General features: G+C 35.3%; 1 protein-coding gene across 6 annotated transcripts in view; it reads left to right on the forward strand.

Annotated features, from left to right (window-relative positions):
- The window catches only part of DACH1 (dachshund family transcription factor 1), a 364,327-nt gene that overhangs the window by 142,272 nt on the left and 196,951 nt on the right, over window positions 1-25,104 (forward strand). For all 6 annotated transcript variants that reach the window (XM_064440761.1, XM_064440764.1, XM_064440762.1 and 3 more), the window contains exon 2: window positions 10,924-11,039. In XM_064440761.1, coding sequence (XP_064296831.1) covers window positions 10,924-11,039 — 116 coding nt within the window. The remainder of the gene's footprint in view (window positions 1-10,923; window positions 11,040-25,104) is intronic.

Consider the following 25,104-nt stretch of genomic DNA (forward strand, 5'->3'; position numbering starts at 1 on the left):
GACCCTCTTGAAAGTCATGCTCCTATAAGATATTATCTTATTTCAAATTTTGTCATACGTGTCCCATGCCGCTGAAGATATGAAGTTCATAAAAGGAAGGATGAATTGAATTGGAGGTACTTAACAAGAATTCATAATGAGAATGCATTTACAACCATGAAAATTAAGTGACTAGTTTGGTCTTTGATTTTGGGGGTTCTGTATTTTGGCTAATGTGAGATGTTTTTGAGAAACACACTTAGATCTTTTCAGACCTAGTAGAGCAGTAATTTAAATTAATTTCAAAGTGTAATATCTTTCTTTCATAATGTGCTTTGGAGAGCAAGTGTAAGTTTTCCAGTCACAGAGTAAATACAGAGCAGATCCATGGTTAGGCATGTTAAATGACATATTAAAATAAACTTTTCAGTAATTGGTTTCTCTCTTTCTGTAAAATAGATCCTTTGTTATCTTCCTGTGAAGCTTCACTTAAATGGAATTACCAGAATTACACAGAAATATAAATAATAATAAAATCTTACCAGAAGTAGATACATTTGTCAGCTCTGTTATCTGAAGACATACTACTTGTACTACTTAACAGAAATGACTGATTAACTTTTCAGTGTTTCCCTAGGATAACACATTAGTAGCAGACTGTTATTTCTGATAGGGCAAACTTTACATAAGATAGTTACGGGACAGCTTTGGGCACTGGCTGTATTTCAGACCTGCAAATAAGATATCTACAAACACCAAGTAAAGGGTTATGGTGTTATATTTTACAATATCACTAGATTAGATCCTGTGTAGCTTGATAGCAATGCATGAATGACTTTTAAGTTGTTGAAAGGATAACAAATAAAAGCATCTTTGGTTGGATTACTTTAATATTTTCACTTGAACCCGTAGTACTGTCCATTTTTTTTTTTATTTACTATTTTTTAGTACTTAAGAGTCTTTGGTATTCTGTATTGTCCAAATTACTGTAGTACTACTGCTCAGGAGGGAAGGCTGTGCTACTATTCATGTGGTTATAGATGCTGCTCTGCAAAGAAAATGGGAGGTTGAATTTTGGCGCTTGTTTCAGTTCCTTGCCTTGCACAAGGGAAATAAAATGTAAATTTACTTTACAGTGTTCCATAGTAGAGAATAAAGGTCAAGAAAGGCTACATCTAGACTTACAAGGTTGGTACGCTGTAACCCACTTGGGATCTCAGTTTCACAAACGAGATTTTGGGGGACTGGGTACCCAGATCAGGGATTTTTCCTGGAATATACTATAATTTATTTTTTCCCAATGAGTTCACATTTTGCAGTGTTTTGGAACTAAAGTACAACTAGAGTACACACAAGGATTTACTAATTAAAGGGTACTTACAAGGGTAATCCACCCTCTTGTATCTTTTGGTCCACATGGAGTTTAAGGGATGAGCATTGTGCTGGGTGTTGCGCAAACTCATTGCTACACTAACAGCCGGTTTCTGTCCCAAACAATTCAAAGTCTGAATGACAGACATGAAAGTAACGATGTGCATACTCATTAACTTTTAGTTTAGGACTTGCTTACTGATACCAGATAGAACTGCACTCGGTCAGAGAGTAGACTCTTCTTACCAGTGTTACTGGCGCAGTGCTACCCAACGTAAATATATCACTTTGACCCTAGATATCGTCTCCTCAAAGAAACCTGTCATTTGAATGCTCAGTAATCATCTAGTAGATTAATAGATTTGTATTTATACATATATGCAAATATAAGCTACCTTATTTAAAGGTTTAAATTCTTGATTTTAATGGATACTGCATTGTTACTATCAATCTGTGCTGCATCAGCTGTGCACTTGCAGCTATACAGACTAATGGAGAGTCTTTTCAATATTTCATATCACTACTGTTACTCTCAAATGTACAATAAAAGTAACTTTTAAGCTTTTATTTAGGTGGTTCCAGCAATTCTTTGGGAGTGTACAGTTAATGAGTGTGGGTTTTCAGAATTAAAAATAAGGTGAATAAAGGGCAGTGAACATTAACCACAGTCTCTGGCAGAAGCTAGAATAAAATTTTTCATTTTGAGTATAGAGTTTTTTAAAGGCCAAAGGGTTTAAGATATAGGCAGCTTCATTAAAAAGGTGACAGTTCACTTGTTTCAGCATTTCATGTGAAGAATTGTGGCCAATTAAGTGATGAATGCATTCAGATATTACAGTGGATACACTTACATGATAGAACTCCATTATCAACTGTTATGAATAAGAATAGTATATTAATTAACATACTGCCAGGAGATCCAGAGTATTTTCACAAAATACTTACCTTGAATAGTACAATTTTTTTTTTCTTTCTTACTTGAGCTTAAATCAGCATTGAAATGTTTACGTATCTTTAATTTAGCACAAGCGGTAATGAACACCAACTCTGTGACCCCTTGAGCAACGGTGCGCTTGTTTATTATGTAGGTGTTTTTTCTTGTTGTGTTTCTGTTCTTTTTTTTCCGTGGAGCTCAAAATGACAGCTGCTGCCCAGTGTGTCCTACTGGAAAACAAATCAGATGTTATTTTTCTAAACGAGTTAAACAAGAATTTCTTAAACAAAGTTATTCACTTACGTATGTATGGTTATATATATCTGTTCAAAAGAGGAGTGTGCTATTATATGGCCTAATTCTGCTTTGAGTCTAATTGGTTATTTGTACGTGCAATTATCTGATTTATGTTCACAAATTTGTAATTACATGTGCAAGTTATATGCAGAGATGAATGCAGATGGCTAGAAAACAAGCCTTGAAGCAGGACTGTTCATTCCAACTAAAGTTCATACATTTAAATCATTGTTTCAGGCCATCTGCAGACTCTAACAGACATAACCACATCAGTTACACTTGTTTCACATTAGGAATCATCTCAGCAACTTGAAGTAGAAACTTTTTTTTAAAAATGAAAGCTTAAAATTCTTTTAGATTGTGTCGTTTATGGATCAAATCTGACTTTCTGGCCTATTAGCTCCATGCTTGACATTTTTATAATATACATAGTAGATGTTGTTTTGAGGGGATGTTTTTAGAATTAAAAGCCTAAGAAAAGATGAAAACAGTTGGGAAAAAACCAGGCCTTGCATCTGTTATAGTTTGGGGTTTCATGTGGGTGAATAACACTGTTAGAAGGAATCATTTAGCTTGCATATTGAAATTATGGGTGCGGTTTATGCTGTAAAGTTGAGTGAAATGGGAAAGACATCTGTTATAACTTGACAGAAAGAGCATTTGTGGGAAGCATGCACTTTAGATGGCTGCTTTTTGTACACTTTTTTTGTAGTTGGAAGAACTGCTCTGAAAAGACAGCAGTGTAAATAGAGGAAATATTCATGATTTTGCAAGGTTTTCTTGTTGGTATTCCCAATATTCCTAAATAACTACCTTCAGGATCTCCAGGTCTGTGATTTCCATACTTCTATTGGATATTCTCAGTACTCTTTCTGAAGCAATATTTATATCAAGTAGAAATGTGTCAATACGGTTTGAATTTATGCATGAGTTCTGTTTGATAATTGCATTTCATTGTTCATTCAAAGTTATTTTCTACTCCAGCTTGTATGATTGTCATCATCAGAGGCTTGTGTTTCACAGTTATTACATAATCATGAGAGCCAACATACTTCCATGTTTTAAGAACTTCCAGGCAGATCTAGTGTTTCAGCTAATTAGATGAAGCAGTGAACTTTTTGGCTTAATTTACTTCTGACATCATAATTATGCCACCCAACAGAATTAGATTAATTTTTTATCTGTTTTTCACTTTCCAATAGATGACTTACAGATCTCAATTTCATTAAGAGAACAGTCACATTTCAGTAATATTTTAAACCTATGTACAATCACAGCTGTATTCAAATCTGGTACTGTAATTTACTGCAGTAACACTCAGATTTCCAACTGATTTTATTTCCTGTCTTGCCCTTTGGGTCTTTCATATATTCAAGTAGTATAGTCAGTCAAGCAGAATCTTTTTCTTAGATTCTTTGATTGTGTTTGTAGTGGGACTTTGAGCATCAGGTAAGAGCTGACAGGTGTTGCTGTAATATATATTCGGTATACTCCTGCGCTTATGTGCCTTGTGTCTTGTACTCTTGTGTCGAGAATATTCCTGATCTTGCTGGAAAGTGGAGTGATTTGGGCTGAGGAAGATGGAAATGGCATGATGCATACACGATTGGTCTGTCAGAGATACAAAGATATGATTCAACAAGGTCTTCTCTAAGCTTAGTAGCCTAGTACTAACCAGTCCTCATGTATTACTGCCATAAATGGCTTTGGGATGGGATATGGAGTGCAATATATTTTCTTCAATCTAGCTTAATTATTTGGACCACTGATAAACTGGTACTGCCTTTCTGACCAAATATCAATTTTTGGCCATTTTGGTTTAAAAATAGCAGTGAAGCGGTCTGTTACTGAAATGAGGTAATATTTTATCAGTTTGCTTTCTCCACTGCCCACTTCTACACTACAACACAAACTAATTCTTTTAAAGATCATTCCTATACTTCTTTGTGAAGATTTTAAAACAGATATTTTTATTTATCAGCATTGTTTGCTGGCTCAGTAACTCCTTCTAATATATCATGAATCCAGCGCTAATTGTGTGAGAACATTTTCTGTTTAACTGTGAGAAGAAAAATAAATTTAAGGTAATTGCACTGAGAGTTTTATTGTTTTATATGACTGCTGCAAGTAAAAAGGACATGGTGTGATTTCTAATGTTTGTTTTACTAACTGCCAAAATAGATATATACCCAGTCTTAGAACTACATTCATTTGCTTTGTTCTTGAGTGGGAGTAGAAGGGGAAAACTCAAAATAGTAAAGTGTTGAAGGTTCAGATCAATGTACATTGTCATTTTTTTTGCCTTTAAAATGCTAGTTCACTGCATGAGAAATATTATGAAGGTTACCTTGGCAAGCAAGTGTTTTCCAACCAAAGGAATTAAATTACACAAAAGGTTTAGTCAGTCTTCCTAGACCTTATTTTTCAGAATTGACACACCCTTGGCTCAGGTCTTACTAGTGTGAAGGCTGCACGTAGGACACTGAGAGCAGCACGGAAGCTATCCCAAAACCAGAAGTACCACATATATACCATGGAGGAAGAGTTGGCTCCAGATTGTCACGGGGCATCCCTGCCTTAGCGTTAAGTAGCCTTCGGGTAGGCTGTGACATCCTCAGCCCTGTTGCAGTGGCCACCATATGGCGAGCCACTGCAAAACCTCTTTCACTGGCTGTTCACCTAAATTTCATTCCACCAGCTCCTTTGAGGTCAAAAAATTCTGTGTCAGGCTTTGAAGCACTGAGGGGAGGTAGAACAACTGAGAAATGAAGCCTAGATTTCCAATATGTACCTAAATGAGATGCATAAATGCTGATGTAGCTAAAATTGATATTGATATTCAAAGCTGTTCTAAGCAGTTCTAAGAACATAAAAAATACATTAAATAAATACACCAAATGCTTGTTACAGATTTGCTGGCTATCGCCTCCGGAGTGTAATTCTCCCCACCACCTCCCAATATTACTGATTATAAAACTGCCTGGACAATGGCAGCTTCACTGCATCATGTTTGCTCAGTTCCAAATGAGGACAGTATTTCCGTGCACTAAACTTGCTCACAGACAAGGTTAAAAATAAAACTGTAAATGTAGAAAACCAGCCCTGTAAATAATCAGTTTTGGCTGGAAAGGCAGTTTGCCTTCTTACGACTGGTCAGAGTTGCTGTTTTCTTTAGGGATCTTTCATGTATTGATTAAAAATAATTTTAAAGAGTGAAACTTTGTTCGTCTAGAGTTAATTTTGCACAATTACTCCTCAAAGTTAGGACTTTGCAAGGATAAATTACAGCATTATCTCATCTGTGCTGCACACTCTGTTTGTTTCATTGTGTATGTTTTGCCGTGCAATCGTTCATCTATAAAGTGCTAGTAATGTACTCCGAGAGGTATGTACTACTCGTTAAGAGTTTCAGCTGTTTGGGAACCAATATCTTCCTTGGTGATCAGATCTTTAACAGAAATCAGTGGGTCTACATGTCTAAGGCTTTCAAGGATGAGACCCTTAAATTTTAAAGCCATGGTTGTTTCTGTCCAATAGTGAAAAGAGCTGAACAAAAAGTCCGCTTACTTTTAAAGCTTGCAGATAAACCTGTTCCTATTCTTCCTTTACCTCTTTCCCCGTGATTGTGCAGGACCTAATCTTCTGCTGATTTGATCTGCTCTTAATTGTTTTGTACTATCAAAGTGATCTCTAGGAGCAAGCTGATAACTTTGATAATACAATTGGAGGTGTGTAAAACTTTAAATGTCTAATCAAAGCACAACATTTTAGCTGATAATAACCACTGATTCTTCCATTTTTTATTCTTTAATTCAGCCATCTGTTGTTGTCTAGATTCGGTAACACAGGAAGGATGTAAGACTAATATATGTTGATCAAAAGACCAAAAAAGAACTACTTCAGAGAACTTGCTGTATTTTAGGACAGTATACTTTCAGTTGCTTCTCATGTTTGTACCTTTCATGCCAGTCACAGTGCAGAAGACATACATACCCTTTCCTTCAAAGATGAAAATGCTAGAGCCATAGTATTCCTTGAAGTATTTGTGAAAGTTGAAGGGATGAAATACATTTCTGACCAAAACCCAATAGATTTTTTTTCAGTGGTTCTGGAATGTGTTCTGAATGTCTAATTAGCTGATGCTAATGGAGAAAATATTTGCCTCCCCTTTTGAGAGTTTAAAGATTCACCAATCTGCACCTTTAGTTCCTCTCTCACTTAATTGGATATTGTAATTGTAAATCATGATGATTGTCTACAAACACAAAGCTCAGTTGTCAGTGCAAAAGTCTTCTAAACGCTGAAAAACGCCTGCAAATTTTGATACAAAGCTTACATAAGCCTGTATAAGGCAGATGAGTTTTGAGGGAGCTAAATGTGTTTAGGTGCTTCATTTTAAAAACTGAGTACTGAGTGAGTGGTACGTGGTCCTGCAGGAAGCTTTCATTTTCTTCTTCAACATATGTTAAGATATCTCACACATGAAAACTTAAGTTTTAGAGAGGGAAAAAAGTCTAATGTATTTATATTTCTAAAAGCAGAAAGAGTGACAATGTTTTTCCTATGTCTCCTTTTTAATGGGTAGACAAGGAACTGATAACTTCCCTTTGACTTCTCAGTTCTTTAAAACAGTGAATCATTGCGACCTCCTTGAGTCTTTGTTGAAATTGTCTAATTCCTGCTCTTTCTAATTTAATCTTCAAAGAATGAAACAGTAGAGAGGAAGGCCAGCTATGACTTCCAGATGTAGGTCTGTTTCTTCTAGCATCTTCTTGTGGAGTCCCAAAAGACTCCTTGACTTCTCCGTACTCTGACCCTAAGTATTCACAAGACTTATGTTGGCTTTTTGGGTTTTGGCGCTTCAGCCTGTTTATCTTAGCTCTAAAATACCCAAACTGTAGTCATCTTCAAAATCAAAATGGGTCAGCTTTGAGTAGTTTACCCATTGAGATGTTATCATTACCTTAAGAAGTCAAATATGTCTTCAGAAGAAAAAGTGTTGTTCGTCCAATGATTTTATTCAAATAAAAGACAAAATCTTAAAATATCTTTTACATCTCTATAAAAGCTTATAGATAAAATCTAAATTTGAGTAAAAAGAGTTATCAGCTTTTTTTTAATTATTTTTGTGTCTCAGTGACATCAACTAGAAAAATAACTTACATTGCTCTGTCATTTAAATATATGTTTTGCATAACAAATCAATTCAAACCTGTTTAAATTATATTTTATTTTCATACTGGAGACAAATACTGATTTTGATACAAAATAGGACTGTGTGTACTTTGAAGCAGGCTTCATATCTTGGAATGAAAGCAAACTTGACCTAATGAGAAAATAAGCAGGTCTTTACTATATACAACTTTAGGAAAAACACTAACAAAATGATTCATTAAGCTATTTTTATAATTCTGTTTATGATAGTTAAACCCATTTGCTATGTTTTAATGTTTTTTTTTAAGATTTTATCATATATATAGCAATAAATTGATAATGAACTACAAAACAACATTCAAGTTTTCAAACAGAAACAAAGTTAGTTTTTTTAATTGATTTTTACATACCATTTTTTTCCACAACTTTGGTAATGATTCATGCAAAGTTCTTGCAACTCTTACAGTTTGAAAACAGATCTTATAAAATGGTAGTATTTCAAGTTAGGAATTTGGTTAATGAAGCAAGTACATAATATAAATAACAAATTAAGACAATTATTGTTACTTAATCAGTTACTGGGGACAATCAGTGTGTGCTTATTTTAACCAATCAGAGATTTACTCATTTTAATTGTGTATTGCATAGTCTGCTGTTTCTCTAAATCAGATCTTCCAGACTTTAAGAAATAATTCTTAAATTTGTTTTTATGCCTTGTCATAGGGAACAAACATTTCTTAAATAGATAAAGGCCTTTTCATAGTAAACTGGAGTTAGTGCTTTGTAACGTAAAAAATCCATCAGGCTAAAAGGTTTACTTCTCAGAAATTTCATTTAAATATTGTTAGTTGGATATGAACTGGGAGCCTAGGACTTAATGAAAACACTTATTTGGTAAAGTTTGGGATAAATCATGTGGTAGAGTTGGATTACTGAGCTTATTTACGGCCTTGAGTGTGGCAGCCCTTTTGTATAGAGTAGCACTATCAACTTGATTGTAGGAGGTGACCAAAGGAAGAGTTTTGCCTTGGCTATTTCAATATCACTCACCTATAATTTGCTAGTGATCTTTGTTTACAGATTTGGTCCATGGGTGTCTTCTCTTAGGCTTTGAAGAGGGGTGGTTTATTCCTCAAAATCAAAGACAAAAGCATTCAGACTTCACCGTGGCTATATTTGGTAGTAGGCATTAATTCATCAAAGAGAATCTTTGCAGGAGTGAACTTGTTTTTTAAAGACTTGGAAGTAAGTCATTGGTAGGTTGTGCCTTATGCCATGGCACCCTGCTTGTGTTTTTTATGCTGTTATCAGAGCCTTCCATACTCATATCACAGCAGTGATTAGATAACAGTGCATCATCATAGGTATTTAAATTAAGCCATTAAAGTTTTCTTACATAGTAGCATTTTTTTGGTGGGTGAATATATTAGAAACACTTCATTTAAATCAGATCATTTTTTGTCTATAATGTTTTTATCAGTTTTATGTGTATTCATGGTATGTTTATTTTTATTGTAAATCACAAAGGGAATTTCAAAGAAAGACGGAAAACACTTAATTGGGTTCTGTGAGCTGGAATAAGATAATATTCTCTTTCTACAATTGTTTTTTCTTGTAGTTGTGAACATGCAACGATTTTGTTTGTATTAAAGAAAATCAAAAATCCCAAACCAATCAAAGAAATTATCAAGCTTATAATTTTAATAATGACCTCAGCTCAGGACATTAAGTTGGGAATTAATGATCAGTTAAGGTTAATGACTCAACGCCTTGAGTCATTAAGCTCCAAGAAAATGCCCTGTACTTTGATTGTTTTTGGTTTATTAAAGGTAGGTTGTAGAAGTTGCAAAAAAAGGGTATTTCCAAACACAAGGGGAACAACTGTGAACGGAAAACAGAGGTATTTTATTAGCTGTCTCCTGCAGGCGCAGCGTAGCTAAAAATGCCATTATGCTTGATGAGAGTTTTGTTAGTGTGACGACATAAGGAGCAAAACCTTTCATAGCCACCTTTCTTTTCTTTCTTATTTTGAAAGAAATTAAGAACCTCTAATGTTTGGCAAAGCATAGGTTAACACTGCAGTGTTAGAACCGGACATCACCTTCTTCTGTGAAGTTATTCCATAATGTTCCCTAAATAAGCAGTTATACGATGTTGGAATAGTACTATGCTATGATCCGTACATAAGAATACAAGCCTTTTGGATATGCATTGTATGTAGCAGGTACATATTTGCATGTAAGTGGGTAATAAGTATTTTCATTGTAATCCGTATCTAATTTGTATGCTACTTACACAGTCCAGGAGATGGAAAGTTGTGTATGTGAGCATTTAACAGACAAGGAGTGCTTAAACCTGAAGCCCTTTATTTTTCCATGCTGGACAGATGTAAGCTGCTATGGTGGCAGTTGCTCAACAATATCTTACAAATAATTCTGAGTCTTTTCTGACATAAAGTAGTATATTTAAAGTAAGGTGCCTTAGTGAGATTTTCACTTTAAATAGAATAAGGGTTAAATGATAACTTGACTTATCTTTTAAATGACAAAAAATAAAGAAATTGCAAGACCTTTTCACACATTAGATATGTATTGTCATTTATCATCTAGATATCAGGCTAGCAGTGCAAAGTAATAAAACATATCATCGAAAAATGTGCTATAGGTCTGAATCACTCTTTCATTCCACCTCCCAGCTAACTGTAGTATTAAATCAAACAAGCAGAACATTTCCTTAGGCAGCCATTGCCTTTTAATTTCCTGAAGAACCTTAAAATATCATTCATTACAAGTACTACACATATTTGGTTTTTAAAAGTCTCATAAATCAATAGCAGGCTGACTGTAATAATTATTACAAGTTAGTGCATAATTTTCGTGCTGAAGGCTGCATGCAGAACTTTAGCATATGCAAACGAGGCAATTCAAACTGTGTATAGATATTAATATGAAGAAGCAGGTAACGAGGTGCAGGCTATGAATTATGCATCAAGAGCGGCTGATCTTCAATGAGGAAAATGAATTCAGCATGTAATCTAATTAGTGATGGAAGTCTATTACATCTAACTGCAAAAGCAACCGTCCTTGAAACAAATTTATTTACAGTCCATGTTACCACTTGAAACAACTTTGAAATGATATGTAAGACAACAGCTTAATTGTAAAAATTTTTTTGTTTGTTTGTTTCAGTTCTAGACCTGGAAGGCCTCCTAAGAGGACTCAAAGTGTCACCTCCCCAGAGAATTCTCATATCATGCCACATTCTGTCCCAGGCCTAATGTCTCCTGGAATCATCCCGCCAACAGGTAGGATTGTTAGAAGCACCTTCACGCGGGCAATCTTTTGAATTCATGGCTTATATCCACTTGTTAATAAATTACCAGTCTAGGAAACCAGCACCCAAATATCACCAAGGTATTCCTGTAATGTAACATTATTGCTACATAAATGTGTTATGTGTAATGGAAATTGTGGCAGCTCAGTACTTTAAAATACAAATATCTGAGCAAATAATAATCCTTTACAATTTTCCCCCCTCTTCTTTTTCTTTATAAACAAAAAACCTTTCAAAGCATGAATTACCTGTCATTAGACAATAATCTCCCTATTCAGTTTTAATAGATCAGATATCTTCTGATTTTTTGCTGCTTTGCTTGATTAGATAATGCCATCATGAATATAGTTGCCTGAAGAAACCGAGTTAGTTAAAATAACTCCATGCTGCACACACGTCTTCCTTAATTTTTCATCCTGAAATTCTATTTTTGATATGTCTCCTGAGGCCTTATACTAATATAAAGTCCTGTAACAATCTGTTTCTTAAACTACTGTTTTCTTTCAAAAGTTACTATAACATCTCCTGGCAGTGACTTGCTCGTAGACATAGTTAAATTAAGAAAGGCAGTGTTGCAGAAAGGAGATGAACAGAGCCACCTGAAGATGGAGGAACCCAAGAGTCAGGCTGTTCATGGTGGTGCTACATTCTGTCTCTTCATGTTACAGATGAGTTAAATTCTCCCACTTGCTTCAGCAAAGCTCACCTGAGCTTCCACTTCTTCCCCGGTTGTTCCCCAGCTGTTTGCACAGCTCGGTCTATAGCACTGATTTTCTCTAAGGCAAAGGAAATATAATAAACTAGACAGATCCAAATAGAGACAAAGACCGCTGGGTCTTGGAGAGTGGATAGATGGGTGGATGTTTGAGTATGTGCCCATGGTCACATGCCTGTTTAAGTACGAGCATGATCCTTGGCATGGCTTTGGTCATAGCCGACTAACATTCTCAAAAAAATTGCACAGTTCAGGAAATACCGCATGCCAGAAACTGTTGGCAGTTGGATGCAAGTGTCTTGTTTGCAGGAGGGAGGAAAGTGAAGAGAGTTTAGCTCTGTGGACAAAAGTGGAGCCATGTCTCTTGGCCGTAGGCTAAAGAGCTGCTTTACATAGTGAGATAGACACATAGCCAGCAATGTTTTATTAGGAATTTACAGCTTTTCAAAAGCCTGAAGATCAAGAGGAGTGGCAAACTGAAGAAGAGCCAGACAACTAAGGTTGGTAAGAGAGAGTTACAAAGTAAGCAGAGGGAAGGAGGGATGAGTCTGAGAGCGCAGGCATGCATGGGAGGGTGTCAGGCAAGTAGGATTCACAGAGGTAGACCGGGCTGGTGTGGCCAGCAAAAAAAAAAATAATAAAAAAATTTTGATACAATATCATATACAATAGGAATTACAGGATAAAATCTAGTAAAGGAAATACGGTTGGTGCAATTAGATGCAACATGAGAATAATAGAAAGGGTCTATGTGGGGAAAGAACGAAAGATTTTATAGGGCAGAAGCATTCCTGTTTGTGAGGGAGAGATCAAAAACTGCAGAAGCAAAGGGAAATTATTTGGGGGAAGTAAGGTAGGAAAATATCAAAGAAAAAAGTGCATGTGAAAAGTAGAAAAGGGATGACATGAAAGAAGTCAGAGTCAAATAAGCAAGCCAAAAAGAGGGAGGCAGTAAAAAAAACCTTGTCAACAGTATCGTTCACGGTTTTGTGTAACAGTGAATACGTAAGAGATCATCTCTTGATATAATATTTTCTGTGGTTTTTTTGCATTTTTTTATTCTAAGAAAGCAGCTTAAAACCACAACTAATGGCTCAAATATCCGATTCCTCTTAGTCCTTTAAAGTTAGTCGTAACGAGTTAATGATAAAAATATACAATACTGAAAACGCATATCCAATTTCTTCGAATGTAAGCCCGCAAACCATATGTAGACCTTTTCAAAATGATGATTAAAAAAAGAAGAAAATAATTCAAAATTAAAGGAAATAGGCATATGTAAGATTATAATTAATTGAATCCTTTTAGGATGGTAATACTTTGTGAGTCTCTTGCAAAAGAGGAAAGGTTTAGATGAAATTGCTGTTAAGTTTGAACTGGTTTCACATAACTTACCACAACAGAATGGGTGAGCATGGTTTTTTCCCATTGTGTGGTGTTGAGTGTCAAACAGCGCAAAAAATGCACACACTGACACTGTTAGCAGCAAGCTCTGGGACATAGTGTTCCACGGAGCATGGCTCAGCAAAGGTAAGCAACATCATGACAGCAGTGCTACATGACAGTCATTCCAGCATTGTATAGACAGGCAAGTATAAAAATAGGCTTATAATCTGATCTTGTGAGTTCAAATCAATGAACATTCGTGCATGTACATTGTGAATAAATATCAAAACCACTGTAAGAGCTCTGTGAAGAAAGAACTGCTGTAACAGCAATAGGTGATGTAGGTGCAGTTGTTATGTGCTACCCCATTAGCCATAGCAGAAAATTCTTGCTGCTTGTGAACATTTTCCTCCATATATTCACTGTATGCACATAGAACCACAGAACAGTTGAGGTTGGCAGGCACTGCTGGAGATCACCTAGTCCAGCCTCCCCTGGTCAAAGTAGGGTGACACAGCGCAGGTTATTCAGGGCTGTGTCCAGTTGGGGTTTGAGTATCTTCAGGGATGGAGACTCCATGTCTCTTTGCAACCTGTTCCAGTGTTTGACTACTCTCAAAATAAGATCTTTTTTCTTACTTTTCAATGGAATTTCCTGTATTTCAACTTGTGTCCATTGGGCAACACTGAGAGGAACCTGGCTCCATCTTCTTTACCCCCCTGCCTGCCCCCATCAGGTATTCATACACATTCATAAGATCCCCCTGAGCCTTTTCCAGGTTGAACAGTCCAAGCTCTCTCAGCCTCTCTTCATATGTCAGGTGCTCCAATCCATTAATCATGTTTGTGGCCCTAAGATGACTTCTTGTTTGAGAAGTTTATGAAGTTTGAATTTCCTTTTAGGATCCAGCTCTAAGGAGAAAAAAAAAATCGAAGTACCATATTGTGAAGTGCTCCCCACCCCCACCCCGCTTCTCTCTCTCTTTTTTTTTTTTTTGTAACAAATTCTTCTTTTTAAGCTTTCTGATTGATTTAATAATCTGAGTATAATAACTAAGTTTCCTTCCTGCCTACAAAGGAGTATAAGTGATCACACAAACAATTATGTGCTATTTAATGCTCTTTAAGTAACAGAGATCTGCAATTATTAGGTATATCTAGGATACACAACGCTATGATTTAACGTATGATTTTTACTTGAAAATTTTCCTTTTTCTGAACTCTGCTGCATAATACAGAAATGCACATTTAAAGGTGCAAGTCCTGGTTTCTAAAGGGGCTGGTTCTGCATGCATTTTTTATGTATGCAAATAATATTGGTACAAAACTGTATGCCGAGACTTCTCATGAAATGTCATGATTGTATATTTTTGTATGAGGTCAAGTTAAGGATCCCTTGAAAATGTATTCTATTTCTGGTCCTATCTGAAAACCCATGTGGAGCATCTTGCTTTAGGGAAGTAGTTAGGGACTAAGCTGAGATTTAGGGGCTATATTTAGAAGGAAAATAAAAGGGAAAAAGAGGAATAATATTCCACATTTTTTTAGGGAGCATAAATTGAGGAAGTGAGGGTCACCTCTTGGGTGATATTCTGTCCATTCTTATCACATGATTTGTAAATATTACCCACAACTGCTGAGATCTAACCACGGTCTTTCACTAGGGCCAACTTACAGATTGTTCCCAACTTTAGAAAAGGCCAGTCAGCTGACAAAAGACAGTCTTATGTTTATTAAAATAAAAGTAGGACCTATGACTGTGTGACAAAAGGCGAAATGTGTAGTAACAGGAAATGAAAAGCTTCTTGAATTGTCCAGAGGATTAAAATCTGCCTGTGTTACAAATAATGTAATCAGAAGAAAGAAAATTTTGGTGTAGGTTCAAAAAGGTGTACTGACTTCTCAGGCTTATCTAGATGACACCTTGAAGCCCTTCCAAAACTAGATGGCTCATCATAGTTAACTTTGATCCGCATATTCTTGTGTACTGTGGATCTTTTCTGGACAAACATGCTTAGAAGCCTTCAAAAATTGTCAAAAGTTGATTCGGTAGATAATTGTAATTGATCAGAAGAAGAGTGCTGTAATTCCTGAGTAGAGTATATGATATACATTGTGCTCTGTATTTTTATGTCTGTAGTTGCTATATAACATGTAAAATGATATTTCCATTATTTTTCATACAAACTTTGAAAAGTAATTCTCTTACGTTAATAATGGAGTTTTTTTGGTAATTATTCTTAAGTACTTTAGGTTTTGTAACTGTTTTGTAAAGCTCCTGACTTAATTCTTCTGCAGCTTGGCCTACTGAGTCTGTAATCTACTGGTGGTTAAATGAGTAACTACTTCTGTCCACATCAGATACCAGACTCTTCTTTTCCAGTGTAAAAATATTAAGCTTCCTCTGAAACTTTTCATGTGTGCGAATTATAACTACTTTCTTGTATTAAACTCCTGTTCTGCTTTTTCTTTTCTTAAGTGATAATGGGAAGATTTAATTTCTAATCTCATTTTTATTTTCTCTCTTGCTCTTCGCCTGAATCAATAAAAGTGTATTCCAACTTCCATCCTGTACAAAACTCTCTGAGCCACGAAGCATTTTTATGGGGGGTTAGAGTAAGGAGAGAGTTGAAGGGTTCTGTATAGATTATTTCAGCTTGGAGGACAAATGGAGTTCACAGATGCAGCTGTTGATAAAGTGTGGCAGCATTTCTGCTGAAGTAGAAGATGGAATTATTTGGTGTTTAAAGAAAGATTAATCACATAATTAAATAATTTCTTTTTCTGTGGCTTGCAGTTACTGATGTTGTCTAAGGCAGAACTAAAAGAATGGTTAAAATATAATTATCATTATTATATCCACATCACATTGGATATTGCCAAGAAACAAAATCTGTAACTGGTAGTATTTTCTCCTAGTAGACTCAGTCCTGTAAGGTCTTAAGAATGTATTTCACTTACCTAAGTGAGTAGAGTTGATTTCTATCAGTATTGTAGAGGCTAGAAATTAAAAATCTGAATTACATACTCAGTAATTTTGAGAAGCAAATCTCTTATTCAGTTATTTATCTTGTGTAGTGCACACATTTTGTGATCCTGTGTTGGTTAAAAAGATACACATTAATAAAATTGCATGGCTGTTGCTTACTTCTCTAAAAATGCATTCCATGTTAACAGTGTTTTGATTATTACTGTTTAATAATTTTTAGCGTTAGTGTTGTTTTTGATTGGTGTTATAGGATGATATGCTGTTTATCTTTTGAGGCTGAACTAACTTACTGCAAAAATAAGCAACGAAATCCTGCTTTCAGAGTGATGAACTGTAACCTAATTCAAGAAACTGAATCAGATTACACAAACATTTTTGCACTTCATTAAGGAGTAGTCATTATAATTAATGTGAAAGCTTCTATTGTGTTTACTAGTTGATGTATCAGTGGGAAGATATACTGACTCAACTCTGTAAAAATATTGTTTCATAGTTTTAAAAATCAAAATTAAGGTGTAATTCAGGCCACCTGTCCTCTTCTGAAAGCACTGTCATAATTTTATCTCATTATCATCCTGTTGAATGGCTAGCTATCTTCTACTCTATCACAAGAGGCTCTATCGCTGAAAACGAGTTCTGGAAACTCACTAGTTTAAGTTCCAATGACTCCCATACATTCACTAGTTAATAATTAAGTTATTTTCCATGTAGCTGCAAATTCTATAAAAATGCCCAAATCAAATAGTTGTTTCAGCAGCTATTAGAGTAAGACAACAAGACACAGTGGGAACTTGAATGCTTAGCTGTATAATCTCAGGCATATGCAAATTCATTCTTTTCTGACTTTTGATATTTTACCCCTCAACCTTCATTTTATATGCGTTAAAGTGAAATTTATTATAGTACTTGAGCAGAAAATCTTGCCGTATAAGAATTTATTTTGGGGTCCAGGTAATCAAAGGATTGGACTCTTGCGAACATTCAGTGACTTCAGTAGCTCTTAGTAAGAAAATAGGATGTGACTACATCGTTCGTTATAGGCAAATGTAGGGAAGGTCCCCAAGCAGGCAGACTATAAACTGAGTCTGAAGCCATTTAACCACATTTGTTCTGACAACTATTTTCTTTATAGCCATTTCTGAGCATGAGAAGGCTTTGAGTATCTTTGCTTACAATAAACCACATATACATAGCTTTTTTTGGTCATAAAAAACTTTTTAAAACCAAGAATTACTTGCAGAAATTGAGCCTTTTTTATTAAGAAGTCTTAATCAATAAGAACTTGTATAGTTTGCAGTATTATACCATACAACGCTACATATATTCAAAGCCTACATGGTACTGTTGGAAGACTATGTAAGTCAGAGGGTCAGACCTCATGCAGGTTCACCCACTGCCTGGTGAAAAGAGTCCCTGGACTGAACTGTTTTCCAGAAATGCTCTCAGCTTTTTTGGTTTAAGGGGAACAAGTTGGTTCGCTTCAAAAGAGACTTTGGGATTAAATACTGAGGCAGTGAGAAGTCAGGTGCCTCAACTCGCTCAAGGTACTCAAGAAGGAGGAGTGAAGGTACTTTACAGTGTAGTTACACACTGATAAATCCTCTCTTCTGCTTGCATCTTATTGGCTACTCATTTGTTATTAGGTTGTGATGTGCACAGGTTTATTGTCTTTCAGTGGAAAATCTGAGATGAGAAGGTTTTGTTTCTTCCTGGGTCACAGAATAATTTTGCTTTCTGAAGGCTAAGGGTGTAATGGTACTGATTTGGGAATTTCCCATAAGAGTGATATTTCTGTACCAGTTGTGTAGGATCCCTGTTGAAGGATCGTATTCTGTGAAGATGATCTATTAGAAGATATTAGTATAGCCTCTAATGATGTGTGGTAGTTTTCAGATATATATAGCTTTGCTAAGTCAGGGTAGATTTAACATGATCAGAAAAAAATATGTGTCTCTGACTTTGGAAACGACCCTCACCCATATTCCAGTGTCTAGTTTCAAATCATACAAGTATATTAAACATCTTGGGGAAAAAACCCTCCACTTTCAAAAGAAGGTATGTTATCATAAGGGTGTCCTATAAAACAAATAACATGCAAAACAAAATGAAACACCAAACTCATGTTAAAAAAGAAAGCCATTAAAATCTTTTTCTTAAAGGCAGGTATGTGGCAAAGTTATCAATGACTGAATTTGGACCTGGTAATGGAAGTGTTTACTAGTGATTGCTATAGCTTTCTGAATTCCATTATTTGCAATTGAATTGAAAAAGTTACTGAAAACATATATATAGCAGAGTACACTTATTGTTTCATAAAACTAAATATTCAAAATGGAAGCTTGCTGATATGTGGAACATACTGAAATCATCTTGCAGCTCAGATTTCAGGCAGTCTTTTAATAAAATATCAAGATAATCATGCCCCTATGTTTGCAGTTTTTCTTATAATAAACCTGATACTTTTCCAACCAAATTCTTGCTTTTTAATGAGAATGTTTAGCCAAAATAGTTCTATACGAAATAATTTCACTTCTAATTAGTTCAAAAGTAACCTTTTAGAGAGCAAACAGTGCTTTGGATTTTAAACATCAAATACAGAGTATTAGCTTCTTAAACACTGCCACTAGAAATGAACCTGAGCTGCTGAATTTGGAATAATATCTCAGTCTTACAAACGTGATGGTCTTTTATCTGAATGATGTTGATTGTTGTAGTAAGATGGTAAGATGGTACTTGTTAGAGTAAGCATAGTGAGATCTGCTACAAAGCTCAGTATCATCGTGTTGCTAACTGTGGTCTGCGTCATTTCGATGACACGAAGTTCTTGGATGCTGTCAAGATGCCTATCTCCCCTCCTATAGAATTAGACTACCTATGACCTTGTGTGACGTAATCAATGAAGGGTGAATTAATTTTTTTCTCTTCATTTTATATTTGATCTGCTACCAGTGCTACATACTGCATTCAGTGGAAGATTACTTCAAATTTATATGTTCCAAAGTTATGGTCCATTATTTTGTTATCATATATTTGGGGATTCTTTAAAGTACAGGAAGAAACTGCACCTTAATGTGTTTAACTCATTTTTGTGGGGTGTTTTTTTTTTGGTGGGTGGTGTCAAATGTCATTTTTTAATACGATTGTCTCCTGGTTAAGAACAATGTGTACTGTGGAGTTTTCCAGATGTCATGCAAGGACTTCAATATAAAGGGAATATCCAGAAAATATGTCAGGTAGCATAGGTATTTTTGTTGTATGATAGAGGATGTAGGTGAACTCACAAATTTCCTCAAGTAAATGATATCTTCAAGAAAAGTATGCATGCGAACATTATTATATCTGGGCAGCTTTAGAAGACTACAACTCAAGCACAAAAGAATGAGCTAAGTATTGTATTGATTGATTTTATTAATATTTTGTTTTAAGGTGTCTGTGTTTGATAACTGCTTGGAAGGGTCAAGCATCTAATGATCACATCACATCTAACCTTTCAGGAAACAAGTATATTGAACACAAAATGAACTTTGTCAGTTTTCCAAGGACAACCAGTCACTATGAGTTTTCCTTATGGCTTACAGCTCTAGTAATATTACCTGCATGAATTTCATAAGACAGGATAACATACTATCAGAATTATAATGAATCCACTATCAGTTGTTCACAGTGCACTGTATTGTTGTTACTAATGTTATCCTATGCAGTATATTAGAGCTATCATAAAGTAGTCTTAACTGGGACAGGGTTTTTGAAGAGGAAGGTTGTTCTGGTTCAAGTCCTGGGCCCAGGTTTCCAAGGCCAGATTGTTGCACAAACTTCGTTCTAGATAGGCTGCAAGTTGCTTAACGTTTTTATTCTTGGCTAGAAATCAGAGAGTATTTATGTCAGAACTGTATTGTGATGTGAAGTTAAGCACATAGAAGAATGTGCTGATGAACTGTATTGCGAATATAAAATGATCTGTCAGATATTTCTCATGGAGCTGCCTCCAGAGCTTGTGGTTTATCAAAACTCAAGCTGTTGGTCTGAGCTTCCATGCATCAAAATGTTAAGTTATAAAACCTGATTTTACTTTCTTCAGGTGAGAAGACTTCTTTTATACCTTCAAGATGCAGGAATAGGTAGCAATGAAGGTTGCTGTGTGCCTGAGGCAGCAATTGGAAAGGCAAACAGAGTGGGATGGAAAGCGATAGGAAGGGGACTAAAACAAGTGTGTGTGTGTGTGTGTGTGTGTGTGTGTGTGTTGGAGAGAAAGAGAGAGAGAGAAAGGGGGAGGGAAGAGAGGGAGTTCTTCCTTTTGAGCTGGTATAACCAATTTATTTAATGTAATACAAGTTCGTTTGTTTGCTATTGCTAATTAATTTGTGACTATTGAGAATTTACAGAGCTACATTGTTACAGTTTTTGTATCATAGCTTTCAGGGATTGTCCTCTTTAAACATACAGGAGGCTTTATTTTGTCTTCCTGAAATGCTTTTAGTCATGAATGCTGTACCAGTAACTCTTAAATCATCTCCTTTCAATCCAGTCTTAATTGCAATGAGATACTGTGTTCAAACTGTCAGGAAAGAATGAACTGCTGCTACTATTAGAGACATGACTGCTATGGACATTTACTAAAAAATCTTAGATTGAGGAGAATGTTACTGCTATTACGTTGCTTTGATGATGTCATCAATTAATGATGTATTAGTTTCTGACTATGAAAACAGTAACACGCTAGGAATGAGTAAGCTTGAGAAAGGAGTACCTAGTCAGGATAAAATTAATAATGTCACTGAATTGTTTTAACTCATCAAAATCCATAGTAATGGCAGATAGACAGACAGTGTACTGACAAGTTTCACTGAAAAGTAAGGTTTTGTCAATATTACCTTTTCGTTAGGTGGTGGCTGAGATTTAGATTGGCATAGGGGAAGTAGAACAAGTTACAGGGACTCTTTTAAATGGGCAGATGCATCCACTAAATTTCCTTTTCTCTATTCACTAGGTTGTCTGATATCACAGGCACTAAGACCACACAGATGGCTTGAAAAATCCTGTCGCCCTTATTGAGAGTAACGTTAATAGAATAGCATTGCTTTCTGTAGACTCTACTTTTTAAAAAGACTGTTTCTGGCGCTGATAGTGGAAATACCGAATTCAAAACGTGAGGTGGTGTCAGCTGCGTATTCTAATACTCTCTGTTTATGATTACATCAGGTTCCTGGAGCTACATGGCTAGGAACCATGAAAATCAAGGGTAGGATCTTAAATAAACAACATCACTACTATAAAGGATGATGTCATTGTTATGTTTTCTTTTGACAGTAAACTAACTCCTTAATTCATATGCTATGATGCCTCAATCCAGTATACAGACACCTAGCTATAATTACCATATTAGAATACTGACTCTGTAATGTCACTTAAGCTTGAACTTTAGACAGTGAGAAAAGCAGCTTAACACAGTGCAAACAATGATAGGTTTTCCCTGTACCCTTGCTTCATAAATATGTGAATATGGGAAGAAAAGGACTATGTTACTTGGGGAATTTAGCAACTGGGTAACTTACTGCATCACAACAGTACATTCTTTTTGCAAGTACCAGACTACCAACAAAAAGAAAAAAACCACAAACCCAAATGGTTTCCTGCATCCCATCAGTATTCAGTGCAAGTATTTGAGAAGAGAAAGGTGATTTCTTGTGAATCAGTACATTTGTTTTGAAAAGTATCTCAAAAGATTCTAGTAGATTAATATTTCTTTCAAGTGGAAGAAAACAGTGGTTCCTGTGCACTCAGTCACTGTGTGACAAAACAATTTTTAAAGTAATTTTTTTCATCTATTGAAAGCTCAAATTATATTCAGCCTTTGAAGTCTCAGATATTCAGACACTGAACACACTGAGGACAACATACTCTAGAGGTGAATGACAAAAAATATAGCACTCTTGACTCTATAGTATGTACCAATGTGAGTTTCATGTTTATGGACTATGGAATAATTCATTAAGAAATAGAATTTAACTTTTTTTTTTTTTAAATACAGCCATAAGAACATGTTTGTTTAAAATGTAAATGACTTAGATTTCTCTTTAAATGTTTTCTGTTATCACCGGGACTAAAATTTTATATGGGAAGACTGTTCTGAGAAGGTGACCTGTATGTAGAACCAAAATAAGTATTATCGTAGTAGATAACTCTTAAGTTACATGAAAAAATCCCTGAATCCTTACAACCATGGAAGGTCTGGGCAAGAGATGCCACTATTTAGGCTACTATTCCTGTAAAGAACATGACTTTTATGGCTGCATCTGTACCAATAAATAAAGCAGTTCAGAGCTGTTCTTTGGCTTGGGGGGCAGGCCTGCATCCTGCAGCTTACAACTTCAGGTCTAAACCCTTTTTCTTAGTACAATCTTTCCCAACCTAAAAAAAAGCTAAATATTCGTCCATATCTTCTCCTGAGGAAGAGTTTGCGGCCAGTTCTGTTTCTTGTACTGTCCGTGGCCAATTACAAAACATGTTTTGTAGCTATATTACAAATTTACTACTAGGATGAATGTGTCACTAGTTGAGTTTCTGGTATGGTTTTTGTTTAAAGAGGCAAAGTTTGTATGGAAGTTTTATCTTTTATTAGACCAAGTGCCAAAAATTTACAAGCTTTTGGAACGCAAGCACTTACTCGTGTCTGCTGAATGAAGTTAATCACTCCTAAGATCTAAAAGCATCTGAAAGCAATTAAAAATGCTTATATGGAAATGCTGTTTTAAATATAAGCAACTTGGTTTCTCTACCTTCTGCTCAATAGCTGGATGCCATTTGTCCAGTGAGCGTTAAAGTTGATGACTCTTTTTTTCATTAAAATCTCTTGCAGTGTACCTTTTTTTATGTTCTTTAACTACTTTCTTCTTTACTCCAGGAGAAGGCTTTTTGTCTTTTGAATGTCCTTTTGATCTTCATTTACCTTTCCTCATTTTCACTCCTGTTCTGGAGGCCACAAGTCAACTCTCTGATGGTGAAGAAGAAAAAAAATCAATACATTTTTCTATAGGTACAGTGCGCTTATCCCCATGTACAAAAAGAAGCACTTGGTCCAAACAGGGAGTAATTAACATATCCACATCCACTTGGGGGTTCAAGGAATTGTTAGCTGATTTTACACTTGGAAACAAATCTTTTACATTAATCTTTTTTAGTGGAAAATTTAAGGTCATCATGAGACAGCAGTTATGCCCACATGCCCTGTAAGTGCTGCTATCTGAGTCTTGAAGTTACGGATAACTATTCATATCAATTTTTTTTCTAACAGACATCTGTCTGCATAATTTTCTCAGGAAAAATATTTGCTTTTAAAGTACTCTATAATTGTTAGTTGCTGCCTTTATAATGTCAATAAAGTTTGTATTATTATTATTATTATTATCATCATTATTATTATTATTGTAGTGGTTTATGATGGGTTTTGGCTTTCATTTATTTATTCATTTCAATCTCCACTTATATTACCAGGAGTGAATTTGCTGATATCAGTCAAAGGATTAAGTTTGGGATTGAGATGATGTATCATCTCAAAATATTTTGAGTTTCAAGTCACATGCTCCTAGCAAATATTTACTCTTATTCTGTGTGAGCGAGTATTTTAGAATTTCCTGCAGGTGGTCTGGGATCTCATCTTTGTTTGTGACTTCTTATGTTCAAGTAGTTCTCCCTTTCCCCTGAAAACTGATACAAAGACTAGAATATGTAACTCTTTATCCATCCTAATTTGAGACATTTTACTTAATGAGAACTGGAAATTTTATGTATTCCAGATTTATACAGACTTAGCTTTGGCATGAATTGTGAACTACATAAACTCTGCTTTATAAACTCAGAGAACTGTCCTGTGTATCTTCCTTTTTCCCCACTCCTTTTGCAAATCTACTTTGTTTTTATTTAATATTCAGATTTATTTCACTAAATCTTTAATAATGGAAAGAAATATTTTTGGAACAGGTAACAATTAAATGAAGAATAACAGTAAATCCTAACAAGATTTTCACTGGGACGTTTTCCCTCACCATTCATTCCAAATATTTAATTCCCTAGTCCTCTCTAGCTGACCAGACAAGAGTTTCACAGAACTTTCTTTGGCCAGTGGAGCGGTACTTTAAAAGTTGAAAAGAGTACCAGGATTTTGTATTAGAAATAACGATGTACTTTTTCAGAATTTTTATTTATTTTTCAGACTGGAGTTTTTATTAGGTAATCAAGTAAGTTAATAGATTCAGTAAGTAGCCCAGATATAAAGTAGGACATAGGCAAACCAGAAGGATATTTAATGTAGGCTTTATATAACTTGTGGTCAAGTTGGGTAAAGGTTACTGCCAATGGATTTAACTTCATTCCATCCCACATCTTAGGCTGTTTTAGTTCAGTGTAACCACAAAAACTGTGCTTGGCCTGCCCTTGGAAAATCCTTTTTTCTTTGTGTAAAAAATTTGTGATAAGTGGTTTTTTTTTGTTTTGCTATATAATTCAGAACTGTTTATATAACCTCTGAGATAACACTGTCTTTTGGAGTTGTATTTGAATCTGCTTCATTGCTTCTTTTAGAATTATTCATGATTTAATTGTATTTATTCACTTTACACAGATCCATCTGTGGCCTGCTCCCAGTAGAAGGCTCCTCATTTCATCTTCAGTCACTAAATGCTAACATCTCATGCATTGCTTAGCTCCATCTCACGTCTTGTACAGTGTTGTTCCTATGGTTACTTAAATGATTCTTTCTACCAGAGTTTACAATATAATTGTTTCACTTTTTATTTGTTGCTTTGATATGGTTTCTGCTGCCCTGACTTTATCTCTGTATTCAGAAGTCACTTTATCACCTCATGATACGCTGTCTTCTAGATCTCAACATCTTTTTCAGAGATGTGAAAGATTGTGAAGTTGATTATAACCTAATCAACATTTTTTTTGG

This window comes from Phalacrocorax carbo, chromosome 1 (assembly GCF_963921805.1).
Source record: "Phalacrocorax carbo chromosome 1, bPhaCar2.1, whole genome shotgun sequence".
Taxonomy (NCBI): Eukaryota; Metazoa; Chordata; class Aves; order Suliformes; family Phalacrocoracidae; genus Phalacrocorax; species Phalacrocorax carbo.